The sequence below is a fragment of the Camelus dromedarius genome, chromosome 16 (assembly GCF_036321535.1).
Source record: "Camelus dromedarius isolate mCamDro1 chromosome 16, mCamDro1.pat, whole genome shotgun sequence".
Classification (NCBI taxonomy): domain Eukaryota; kingdom Metazoa; phylum Chordata; class Mammalia; order Artiodactyla; family Camelidae; genus Camelus; species Camelus dromedarius.
In genome coordinates, this window is record NC_087451.1 from 33,518,145 (window position 1) to 33,530,412 (window position 12,268).

Genomic DNA, 12,268 nt, shown 5'->3' on the forward strand with positions numbered 1-12,268 from the left:
TTTTTAAAGGTGCGCTTCTCAGAACCTGAGTCTCTCACCAGGATGGGAAAGGCCACCAGGATGCAGCAGAGCACATTAAGGGCACAGAGAAGGGGGAGGGCATAGCTCAAGTGGTGGAGTGCATGGTTGGCATGCAGGAGGTCCTGGGTTCAATCCCCAGCACCTCCTCTAAAAATAAATAAACCTCATTACTTCCCTCACGCCCACGAAAATAAAATAATAAATAAAACACGTTTTCAAAGGGGCATAAAGAAGACCTAACGTTCGCACCAGGTTGCCCAGACTCACTCGATCACGGAACCCCTGTTTCAGGGGACCCCCGTGGAACTAGCATGGACCCCACTCGGGCAGATCCGCCCTTGGGAATCCACCAGGGGCCTAGACAAGAGAGCCGGGCAGACCCAATCCCGGGGTCCCTGGGGTGTCAGGGTCAGTGATGAGGGAAAGGGGCCAACTCGCACCCTCACCCCTCTCTCGAAGCTGGGGGTGGGGACCCGTCTGCCTCTGTTTCCCCATCTCCAAGCTTTGGCTGTTGCTCTCAGTGTCTCCTTGTGGAGAAACAATTCTCTCAAGTTTCTCCTCACTGTTAACACTTTCTATCCCCTGATTTACATCTGGACGGGGCTCGCACGGAGAAGAGCAGAGCAGAGAGATGCTGGACAAGGCCGCTTCCTGCTCTCGGGAGTCCTGGGACATGAGTTACCACTGGGGCTGGGTCCTGTCCCAAGCACTCCCCCGGCGTGAATACACCCACCCTCACCACAACCCCCGGGTGGGCACAGTTGCCCCCATTTTACAGACAAGGAAACTGAGGCCCAAAGCACTAAAGGACTAGCCTGACTACTTGCACCTCTAAAGTGTCAGGGGCCCGGGCAAAACTCCTCCCCACGCCCTGCCCTGCTTCTGGGGCCTCTGGAAGTCCCTGTGGCTGAATGCCTGCCTCCCTCACCCCTGCAGGCCTCTGATCAAGCTGCACATCATTTGGAGGAAGGATGGGGCACTGCTGTCAGGCGGCATCAGTGACTACAACCGCCGGCTCACCATCCCCAACCCCACGGGCAGCGACGCCGGCTACTACGAGTGTGAGGCCGTCCTGCGCAGCAGCAGCGTCCCCTCTGTTGTCCGTGGAGCCTACCTGTCTGTGCTGGGTGAGACGGGCTGGGGCAGCTGTGGTTCCCGCAAGGGTAGGGACAGCATGGCTGCAGCCTACGTAAGGGGTACCCTGACAGTGGCTATATCAACAGGAGCATGGCTCTGATCCCCTCCCCTGGCCCTTCCTTCCTCCTGCAGAGCCACCCCAGTTTGTCAAGGAGCCAGAGAGACACATCACTGCGGAGATGGAGAAAGTGGTGGACGTTCCCTGTCGGGCCAAAGGTAACATGGTGGCGTGGATGGAGAAGGGGGGCAAGTATTCCCAGAACTTCAGCCTCTCCTGTCCCTGACACGGACTTTTCTAAATTCCATCTCCTTCTCCGGGCATGATCACTGAGCAGAGAGTCAGTCTGGCTGTAAGCAGACACCCCAGGAAACAAACAGGCCAAATTACCGTAATCTCGGGGCTGGAAATCAACCCCGTGTTACCATAACTCAAGGGTAACAAATGAATCCAAATTACCGTAATTTCAGGATAGGTGACAGACCCAAATGGCCCATAATTTGAGAGTTGTAGACAATGCCAAATTACCGTAATGTCAGAACTGCTGGAACTTGGGTGCATCTCTGCCTGGTTTCTGGGCCATTTTGCTTCGCCTCTCCCACCATTTCTGCTTAAGCCTCCCTTGTTAGAGTTCCTGGAGAATTTCTACTTTCCCCATCCTCACCCTCCGTCCTTCTGGTTCAGCTGAGCTAAAAGGCACCCCGAAACCAGGGTGAAGCCTGGGACAATGGGACGACAGGGGAGAGCACGCAGGACGGGGGATGGTCTAATGTTGAGCACGGAGGAAAATACAGCCCTGGCAGGAAGGAGGGTCCAGCGGAGGGGATAATGACTCCCGTTCCGAGATCACACAAGGGGAAGACAGAAATCCATTCACGTACGGAACAAACGTTTTTGGAGGGCTTAACCGCATGCCGACATTATTCTCAGGGCTGGAGAGACACAGAACGAACCAAACAGCAAAATCCCTGCTATGACAGAACTTAGGTTCTCACCAGGGAGGCAGACAAACCGATAAACAAATAAAGATACCTGACTTCGTTTCATCTGAAATGCCATGGGTTGTAAGGAGCCCCATTATTTTATGCGGCACTAAGAAAGAAAAAAGGCTGCCAATTAAATTATGACATGCTGTCGATTGTAAGACGCCCTGATCTCAGAGACGTTACAACGTGAAAAAATGTGCCGCCTGGAGTGAACGAAACACGGTGTGATCGGATATCAGGGTTGAAAGGGACCAGGAAGGAAAACTACAAGCAGACTTGGGGGGCACAGAGCCATGGGGTGGTCTTTCGAGTGGGGTTTGGGTTGCTTCTCTGGGGAAGTCACATTTGAGCAGAGACCTAGTGGGAGAGAGGGGAGGGCCAGGGGTCAAGCCGGGGCTCTGTGGTCACGTGGCTTTAGGAAAGTCCAGTTGGAGGTTCCCAGACCGCACAAAAGACTGCTAAATGTTGCAGAAAAATGTATGTTATATATAACATTTGTTCAATCCAGCAAATCCAAGTTAAGCTAATCCCCGGATCTTGTCAGTTTTCTTGGAGCGCCTGCTATATAAGAATTTGAGAATTGCCACTTTCAGAACATCCTCCTCTCCCAAGACCAGGAGTGGCACCTCTGAGAAGGGTCTGGAAACCAAGACACAGCAGGGACCCCCGCCTCGAGGACCTGCAGCCCCAGCCCCCGCCTGAGCGCCCCTCAGAGGCGGCTGACGGCGCTGCTTCTCTCCCCCAGGGGTGCCGCCACCCTCCATCACCTGGTACAAGGACGCAGCCGTGGTGGAGGTGGAGAGGCTGAACCGCTTCCGGCAGCGCGGCGACGGGGGCCTGCAGATCAGCGGGCTGGTGCCCGACGACACGGGCATGTTCCAGTGCTTCGCCCACAACGCGGCCGGCGAGGTGCAGACCTCCACCTACCTGGCCGTCACCAGTGAGTCGGCCTTTCCTGCCCGGCCCGAGTCCCTCCCACCCAGGACGCACTTTCCTCCGAGCCAGGGACCTCTGCATGATGTGGAGACAGGATCCCAGAAGGCTGTCCCTCAGAGCCAGGTGGCCCAGCCTGTGACCCCACTGTTTCCGCAGTCGGCACTGTTTTTTCTTTTACAAAATAGAGGCTTGATTTCATGTTTAATGAAGGATGAGTCGCATCTACCTTGACCTGGAGGGTGTGAGTTGCCCCCAGGGGCACTCCATTTCCCCCAGATGGAGGCTTAAGAAGCAAGGTTGGGCAGGACGGGTGTCACCTGGGTCCTTTCACGGAGCAGGGGGTGAGGGGAGCCCTCGTGGGCCTTCCGGGCTTCTTCCTGATGCTGGGGCCCTGTCAGAACACCTGCATTCTTTCCTACAGAGGGACCCACACCAGCGGGAGTGGCAGGGCAGGACGAGGACCTGGCCCTCTGACTGTGGGGGGGTCCTCCTGGGATGTGGCTAAGAGGTCCCTCTGTCTCCATTTGCAGGCATCGCCCCCAACATCACCAGGGGCCCCCTGGACAGCACAGTGATCGATGGCATGTCAGTGGTGCTGGCTTGTGAGACTTCGGGGGCGCCTCGGCCAGCCATCACTTGGCAGAAAGGTAGGTGGTGCTGATCTGCTTTGGATAGTGTGGCCATGGGACAAAGTCTAGGGCAGTCCTAGAGCTTAGTTCTGGAAACCAGCCAGGTTGGGTTTCCCATGTACAGTTGAGGAGGTTGTGCACTGCACAACCCAAGAGGGGCTCTTTCACAACATGGGATGTACCACATGACGCCTGACTGGGCTCAAGGCCCAGCTCTGCCTCTTGTGAGACCTGTGACCTTGGGCGAATTATTTACTCACGCTGAGCCTCAAGGTCCCCATCTGTAAACCGGGGAACTCCACAGATAATAGCTGTTTGATGCAATATCGCGGTGGTGGTTGTTAGACAGGGAGGAGTCTGTACCTCCTCCCCAGGCAGCTCAGAGGGCTCCAGACTCCAAGCTGTCCACCCAGCCCAGCCACCATGACCCTGTGTGCCTTCTCCACCACTCTGTGTAGTGCATTCACCTTCACAACCTCCCGTGGACATACACACACATCTGTACACGCAGTCACTCCCTGACACCCCCAAGCCTCTGCTCAGGTGAACCTTCTCCACCAGACTCACCCAGCCCCCAGCCCCCAGGCCCTCTCCACCGCCCCTCCCTGCTTTATCTTCCCACCTGCTAACCTACAAAATCATCTGCGTATTCATTTTGCTTATTCCCTGCCCCCTCAACCCCCACCACCAAGTCAGGGCTGTCTGTTTGGTCCGCTGCTGTCTCCCCAAGGCCTAGGACAGAGGCGGACCCATAGTAGTTGCTCAGTCAATGTTTGGGGAGCAAACATAGGGCGCCCCCAGGCGCATGCCAGACCCGGAAATAAACACAACCACGCAACACACTCCCTCGTTCAACGCGCCTGCGCACGTGTGCACAGACATGCTCACCCACAGCTTCCACATGGAGAGTCCCCTCTGTCGAGGCGGGGGATTTTCTTTAAAATAGGTACAATCACAAAAATTTGCACTGTCAGACTCACTCGTGCACAAGGCACATCTCTCCCCTTCCCCCCTCTCTCTTTCCAAGCACTGGGCCTCCCCAGGTCCCACTGCAGAGGGAGGTCTGTCCTGATCACCCGACTAGGGCTGCCCCCACCCTATGTGTCTCCCTCCACTCCACCCCCACTCCTTGCTGCTCCCACCCGTCACTTTCCTCCACTCCCCTGAAGGTGACTCTAGAAGCGTCCTTCCTTCTGCAGATGCCCGTCACCACCTTGTCAGAGCCGTCTGTCCCCTCCCCCACCCCCAGCCCAGGTGCCAGCTGCCTCCGAGGGCTGTGCCAGGCTGCTCAGGAGACAGTCCTGGCCTTCTCTGGTGAAGGGCAGACAGCGTGGAGGGCGGAGAGACATCGGGAGACCCAGCTCTGGCCGCCCGCTCTGTGACCGTGGGCCCTTGTGTCTATCACCAAGTCAGGAACCATCCTGGTCCTTACCCCCAGCTTCCCGCCCCTCAAGCTCCTTCCAGCCTTTTTAAATCTGGGAGCCAGCCTGAGATCACCCTGCCCCAGAAAGGCCGGGGAAGGGTGGGAGTGCAGTCTGGGCATGGAGCAGTGTCCCGGTGCCCGGAGGGCTGCCTGGGCGGCCCCGGGGCAGCAGCCTAAGCCCACCCCGTGTCCCCCAGGGGAGCGCATCCTGGCCAGCGGCTCCGTCCAGCTGCCCCGCTTCACACTCCTGGAATCCGGCAGCCTGCTCGTCAGCCCCACGCACATCTCCGACGCCGGCACCTACACCTGTTTGGCGACCAACTCTCGGGGGGTCGATGAAGCCTCGGCCGACTTGGTCGTGTGGGGTGAGTGTGCAGGGGGAGCAGCAGTGCTTTACATGCCCGTGGGGGAGGGGGCCGCCAGCAGAGCCCACCTCACCGCACGTCTGAGCATCTGTCCGACCGCCTGGGTGCTTCTTCTAAGAAAGACCTGGACCAGTTTTGCAGAGGAGAGGGAGCAGGTGGATGGCCCCCGGGGGATGCCCCGTGTGCAAGGCTCTTGCCGTGCTTGGCCGAGCTGAGAGAAACAGTGGGGACGGACAGCTGTCTTCACAGACTTCAGGGCAAGGATCAGCACACTTTTCTCTGTAAAGGACCAGATAGGAAATACTTTAGGCTTTGTGAGCCAGACAGGCTCTGTCACAGCTCAGCTGACTCTCCTATTGGGTGGAGAAAGCAGCCCGTAGGCCCTGCTTAACCCGGTGGGCGTGGCTGTGTTCCAAAACGAATGAGTTTGCCCGAACGGGCCACCGAGGGACTTGACCCCTGGGCTGTGGTTTGCTGACTGCTGCTCTGAAGGAATTTCTCAAGCCCCTCTGCCCTCAGACTGTACCCTTTGGGATCTGGCACCACACGTAGGTGTGGGCCACCATCTAGGCTGAGCGCCCGGGCCCTGGTGGGTGATGTGTTAGACCCAGAGTCAAAGGACTCTATTTTTACTCTGGCTGGACCACTAATGTGCTGGGACTACAGCCCCAATCAGCCTCAGATTTCCACTTCTTCATCCCTCTCGGGGGTTTGTGGGAGCAAAATTAAAAGACTCTTCTCCCCATTGCTATGAACTTGGCTTCCAAAAATGTAGGTACTGTGGAAGGAAGTTGTTTTTAACTTTCTGGGACATTCACAATGATGGACCAGTCCACGGGCCCCGTCTGCCTTCAATCCACCCATAGAATTCAACCACACGGCCCGGTTCACCTGGAGGACCCCCCCCCCCATCCTCCACACCTGCATCTCAGCTGTCACTCTGGAACCCACACCCCTTCCCACCACGCTGTCTCCCTGCTGTCTTTCAGCCCGGACCCGCATCACCAAGCCCCCCCAGGACCAGAGTGTCATCAAAGGCACCCAGGCCTCCATGGTGTGCGGAGTGACCCATGACCCCCGAGTGGCCATCAGGTACTCCCTCTGCTGTGGCCCCTGGGAGGTGAAAGCGGAGGGGGGCAGCCTTAGGGGTAGCTGGTTGCTGGGCAGGTGTTCACACCAAGGAGGCAGGTGTCACCTGTGGAGACGCGGAACACTCTTGGGGGACCACTTACAGAGCTGGTGCGGGGCTGAGATGTAGGGGACACTGAGTATATGCCCGGGGGACTGAGCCAGCTTGAATTGAATTGAGCAGTGTCTGAGGGGAGAGGGGAAGGGGATGGAATGTGGAGAAACGGAGGCAAGAAGGGAAGGAAGGAGAAAGAGACGTCTGTTTGGGGAGAGATGGAGGCTCCGAGTTAGAGACCCCACTGCTAGCACTGCCCCCCCAAGTCTTAGACTGTCTGCCCACCAAGTGGACGGCAGAGGGGTCTGGGTCAACAGGTGTGGGAGCAGTGACAGGCTGGGACAGGAGAGGGCCCTGAAGGGACCATCAAAGGGACACATGTGAGGGGCAAGGGACCAACTGAGCCCCCCCACCCAGCACCCTCCGGGGGAGCCCAGACCTCCGCCAGCTGCTTGGCCTGGAGGGAACCAGGTCCAACTGTGTCAGCCACTGGACAGAAGCAGCCAACAAAGGCATCAAAGCTGGGCTCCCTCCCAAGTTTGGGATGAGGACACTTCCTGGGCCAAGCCTGGGAAAGACTTCTGGAACTAAAACCAGGAGAAAATTGGCCCTCCAGGCTCTCCCTTAAGCTCTGGATGCTGAGTGAAAACCTTCCCTGCTTCCTTAGAAATGAATATTCCCTCCGTGTTGCTTCTCTATTTTATGGGCAACTTCACTGCCGAAGCAACTGGCATGGAGGCTGGAAGGACCCGGCACTGATGCCACTCGGAGTGACGGTCCCTCCGCAATCGAGGCAGTTGCGTCCTGGGGCGCCACCTGGTGGTCACCAGGTATATGACAGCCTGTATGGCCACGCCATAGGGGACCCTGGAAGCCAAGGTTGGCATCAAGAGTACTAGACTTTTACACCAACACCCATCCTCAGAGGACCCCTCTCAGGCCCAGTTTAAGAAACACTTCTTTAAACATTAAACATTGGCCTTTTAGGGCAATCATCATGTGGTGCCAGCACCAATGCAAACATAAGCCTTCAAATCACGTAGATGTAGTTAGAACATGGTCCACAGATAATCCACACTATCCTTATTCCAGGGTTTATTAGATTTTTGTTAAAAAAAATTTAATATACCAACTGTAAAATGTCTTCTAGGAGAACCCACACAGTCCCCCCATAGAATACTCCTGTGGGTCTCAGACCCATATGTAAATAGTGGCTATAATTTTAGCATCCATTAATTGAAAATTTTCATAGTAACAAAAAGCTATATTAATTCAGTAAAACTTTAAAATAAATTGGCGGCAGAGGGTATAGCTCAGTGGGAGAGTGTGAGCTTAGCAGGCGTGTGGTGCTGGATTCAATCCCCAGCACCTCCATTAAATAAATCAATCAATCTGATTCCCTCCCCCAAAATAAATAAATAATAATTTTTTTTAATTCTTAAATAAGTTATAAAATAAATTGGTATTTTATTTATAAAAATGTTATTTACTAATACTTGGGAAATACCTGCACATTTTATTCATTCTCGAGACAAGTCTTGTGAACAGAGAGAAGCAGGGACCTCCTGCGATATATCTGCAGGCCCACGTCGCAGGATCCCCAGTGAACTGGAGAAGGGAAATCACTGTTCCAGTTTACTAGGGGGTCCTTGCCTCAGAGTGGTATTACCCATCTAGGACCATCTTTTTTAGAGGAGGGAGAGAACAGAATGGGTCCCTCCTCCCTCCTACATCGGCAGAATCTGTGGCCACGGCCAGCCCCGCATCTCCCACCTCGGCCTGTCTTCCATCACTTGGGGGAGGGGAGCTTCCCTGCACCCCCCACCTTTTTGAGGTGAGTCTTAGGGGCAGGGTGGGCCCCAGAATTAGGTATTTTTGAGAAATCCCAGAGGTGATTTTGCTGTGTTGGCAGGATTGAAATCCCTGCTCCAGCTTCAGGAAACATACCAGGGGTTCCCTGAGCAGGCAGGCTAGAAAGGATGCGAACAACCGAATCAGACAAAAGTGACGGCCACTTGACAACCTTGGTTCCTCAACCTCAGACCAAAGCCAGGGTCCAGGGGAGGCAGCCTGGGCAGGTGCAGGTACCCTCAGGAAAAGCCTCCAGAATAACTCCAGAAGAAAACACTTCTGTTTGGTATCTGAACCCAGATCTAGACTGAATCTGAACAGTTCACTTTTAATGGTATTATTAATATTAACCTATATTGTTAGTGTTTTTCTTCTTATACAGCTACTAGACCTCCCTTAGAGGAGAACATAGAAAATGCCAGGAAGCCAAGGACAGTGGGGAGGGCTAGAGAGACAAGGAGAAGAGCAGACTGATCTGTGTTTCCTTCAACTAGAGGTAGTAATATCTGAGTGCCATTTTAAAAAGAAAACCTAGAAACACGACTGTTTTTAAATCTGCTTTTCCCCTAAGAACCTACGGTGAAACTCTTCCTCTGCCAATAAATAATTTTGCATAAATTCAATTGTATGAATCTCCAGTCATCCGTTGTGTGGATGCCACATAATTTGTGTCACCAGTTCCCTAATGCTGGCTGTTTGGATTGTTTCTAAATTTTTGCTAATATTAAGAAATGTCATTCGGCTTGTCCTTATAACTAAATATTTCCCCACATCTTTGATTCCCTGAGGAATAGCTAATATTATTTAAAGCTGAGAGGACGCCTGGAAACCATTCATCAAAATTGTTTACTAGCCAGCTGTATCATTACAGATTATTTGGGGAAATTTTTACCTTAAGTTAAATGTACTGATGGGTTTTTTTTTTTTAAGATTTCATTATGGAAATTTTTAAACATACCCCAAAGTAGAGAGCATTGTATCATCAACCCTCCTGTACGCACCTCTTGTCTTCAACAATTATCAGCTTTTTACCCATCTTGTTTCCCTGCCACAATTTTTTTTAACTGCAACGTTTTAAAAGCAAATTTCAAACAGGTAATTTTACCTTAAAATATGTCAACGTGCATCTCTTACTGAAAAGGACTTTTCTTTAAGCATAAAAGCCATGTCCCTGGTCTCACTTAACACAATGAACAATTCCTTGATTTCTTCTAATTCCTGCTCATTTTCCAATTGCCCTGGTAATTGCAAAGGTATCTTTTTACGTTGGGTTTGTTTAAGTCAGGGTCCAAACAAAGCCTGCACATGGTGTTTGGCTGGTGTGTCTTCTTTATTCTACATATTCTACATTCTGTTTATTCTCTCCCCTCCTTTTTACTTTCTGTTTTCATTTTTGGTTTGTTTCCATGCAATTAATAAGTTGGAGAAGCCAGGTTCTTCTATAAGACAGAGGTTGGCAAACTTTTTCTGTAAAGGGCCAGAGAGTAAAATATTTTAGGCTTTGGGGACCACATAGTCTTTGTCACAGTTACTCAAGTCTGCGCCTGCAGCACAAAAGCAGTCATAAGCAATATGTAAACAAATGGGTGTATTCCAATAAAATTTTATTTATACAAACAAGCAGTGGGCCGTAGTTTGCAGAACATCCTGGCTGTAGAGTATCTCACATCTGGATTTGGCTAGCTGCTTTTTCACGGTGCGATTTACTTGTTCCTCTATCCATAATATTTCTAATTAGATTCAAGTAACTGATCATTAGATTCAAGTTCCGCCTTTTTTGGCGCTTGGCAGGTGGTGACAGATGCCCCGTATCCTGGGGCAAAGGGTATCTGCTTGTCTTCCGTTGTTTCTTAAGCAGGAATTACTCTCTGCAGCTTGATTTACTTTGAAGTAAAGTTCTACCTGTCCCGTCCATGCTGGCAAGGATGATTCTTTTCTCGATAAAGAGATAAATTGATGGTGATTGCCTTCGACTATTTGCAAATGCGTATAAAACCCTTTAACATTTAACTCGGCAATTTACCACTGAGAGTTTATCCTTGAGGAAATGATTTAGAATGTGGCAGATATGTTGCCCCAAGGATGTTCGTCACAGCATTAACTATAATAGTCAGAAAACAAGGAGCTCTGCTGGACTTCCCAAAATCCCAGGATCCATTACAGAGGAACTGTATTTGAAGCACTGTGTGGCTGAAGTGAACCATGGTGAGGAAATGTCACATTAAAAGGAACTTATGATATTTTCTGGGGTGGAAAAAATCGGCTTTAAAATCAGGATGGATGGATGGGTCGCTAGATATTATTTATATTAAAAATATGTCGCATCAGGAAAAACACACAATGATGGCTAACTTATATCAATCCCGTACCACGTTTCAGGCGCTATTCCAAGTGTTTAATATTAACTCTCACAGTCCTTGTAGCAATAATGTGAGGGGGGTGGTATTAATTCCACTGAGGAAACTGAGGCACATCCAAGTTAAACAAATATACGCAGGGTCACAGTGCTCGTAAGAGGCCAGGGCACCATTCCACCCAAGAATCCGACCCCCGAACCTAGTAGCACTGTGGTACCCTGCCCATGAGGACAGGAGGGAAGAGTCCAGAAGGTGTACCCTGAAATGTTCATCATGGCTACCCATTTGGGGAAGTGTTTTGTGTTTTCTCTTCCTTTTTCCTTTACTCTTTTCTTCTCTGTACCTGCTGCTTTTTGGATTTATTTTTTTAAACTTAGGTTAAACGTATTGCAGGCTCATTCTAGACGTCTCTCACTCCCTAAACCCAGAGAGCTCTAGGACCCAGTGGCTCAGACCCACCCACCCTGTCCTCTCATGGAGCGCATGATGGGCTATTTGCAAAGCCCCCCCCTCGCTCCTGCCCTGGCTGCCCTGCTCAGCCTTCCCCGGGGCGGGGGTGGGGAGCGGCCCCCTGCCCACACCTGACACCCTGTGTGCGTTGATGACAATCGTTGTATTTCCTCAGGAACAAGTCCATAGAAGATATTTCTTATTGTCAGGCAGGGGCATGTGTGTAATTTCTCAAGTGCCCCCTCGTACTGACTGACTGAAGCTAAAGTGATTTTTTGGACACTAAAGTCAATTTGTCCCGGTGATGCATTGATCTAATGATTCCTCTCGTAAAACTAATCCCAAAATGTAGTCTAGGCGAAACCTTTCATCCTCTGCCCAGTAGTCATCTTTTAACCTCTTCGCAAGGATATCTTTCGCCCACTCTTTGTGTTGCCTGGCGATGGCTTCTGGCCAAAAGCCGCCGGGCTTTGACCTGGACCTGAGCTGAAGGTGTAAATGATGGGCAAAGACCGGCCACGTTAGGTCCTGGACCTGGCGCCCCCCCCCCCCCCGCCACCCCCGCAGGCGTGATGGGCTGCAGGAGCTCCCTCGCTGGCCTGGGGCTCGCCTCCTGCCCGCCGCTGGAGCCCCCTTCCCCAGACCAGCCCCGGGCTGAGCACACCCCCAGCAGCCCCCCGACCCCGCCTTCCCTGGCTCTCTTTAATTACCAGTTGTTCTTACTCTCAGGTACATCTGGGAGAAGGATGGGGCCGCGCTGAGCATGGAGGGCAACCCCCGCATCCGCCTGGACAAAAACGGCTCCCTGCACCTCTCGCAGACGTGGTCGGGGGACATCGGCACCTACACCTGCCGGGTGCTCTCAGCCGGAGGCAACGACTCCCGCAGCGCCCACCTGCGTGTGAGGTAGGGGCAGCCCGCCCAGGCCCCGG

General features: G+C 52.6%; 1 protein-coding gene across 3 annotated transcripts in view; it reads left to right on the top strand.

The window, feature by feature from the left end:
* SDK2 (sidekick cell adhesion molecule 2) overlaps positions 1–12,268 on the top strand; it is a 247,926-nt gene that overhangs the window by 167,954 nt on the left and 67,704 nt on the right. For all 3 annotated transcript variants that reach the window (XM_064495585.1, XM_064495586.1, XM_064495587.1), the window contains exons 7-13: positions 958–1,148; positions 1,291–1,374; positions 2,888–3,082; positions 3,609–3,725; positions 5,328–5,495; positions 6,485–6,587; positions 12,066–12,242. In XM_064495585.1, coding sequence (XP_064351655.1) covers positions 958–1,148; positions 1,291–1,374; positions 2,888–3,082; positions 3,609–3,725; positions 5,328–5,495; positions 6,485–6,587; positions 12,066–12,242 — 1,035 coding nt within the window. The remainder of the gene's footprint in view (positions 1–957; positions 1,149–1,290; positions 1,375–2,887; positions 3,083–3,608; positions 3,726–5,327; positions 5,496–6,484; positions 6,588–12,065; positions 12,243–12,268) is intronic.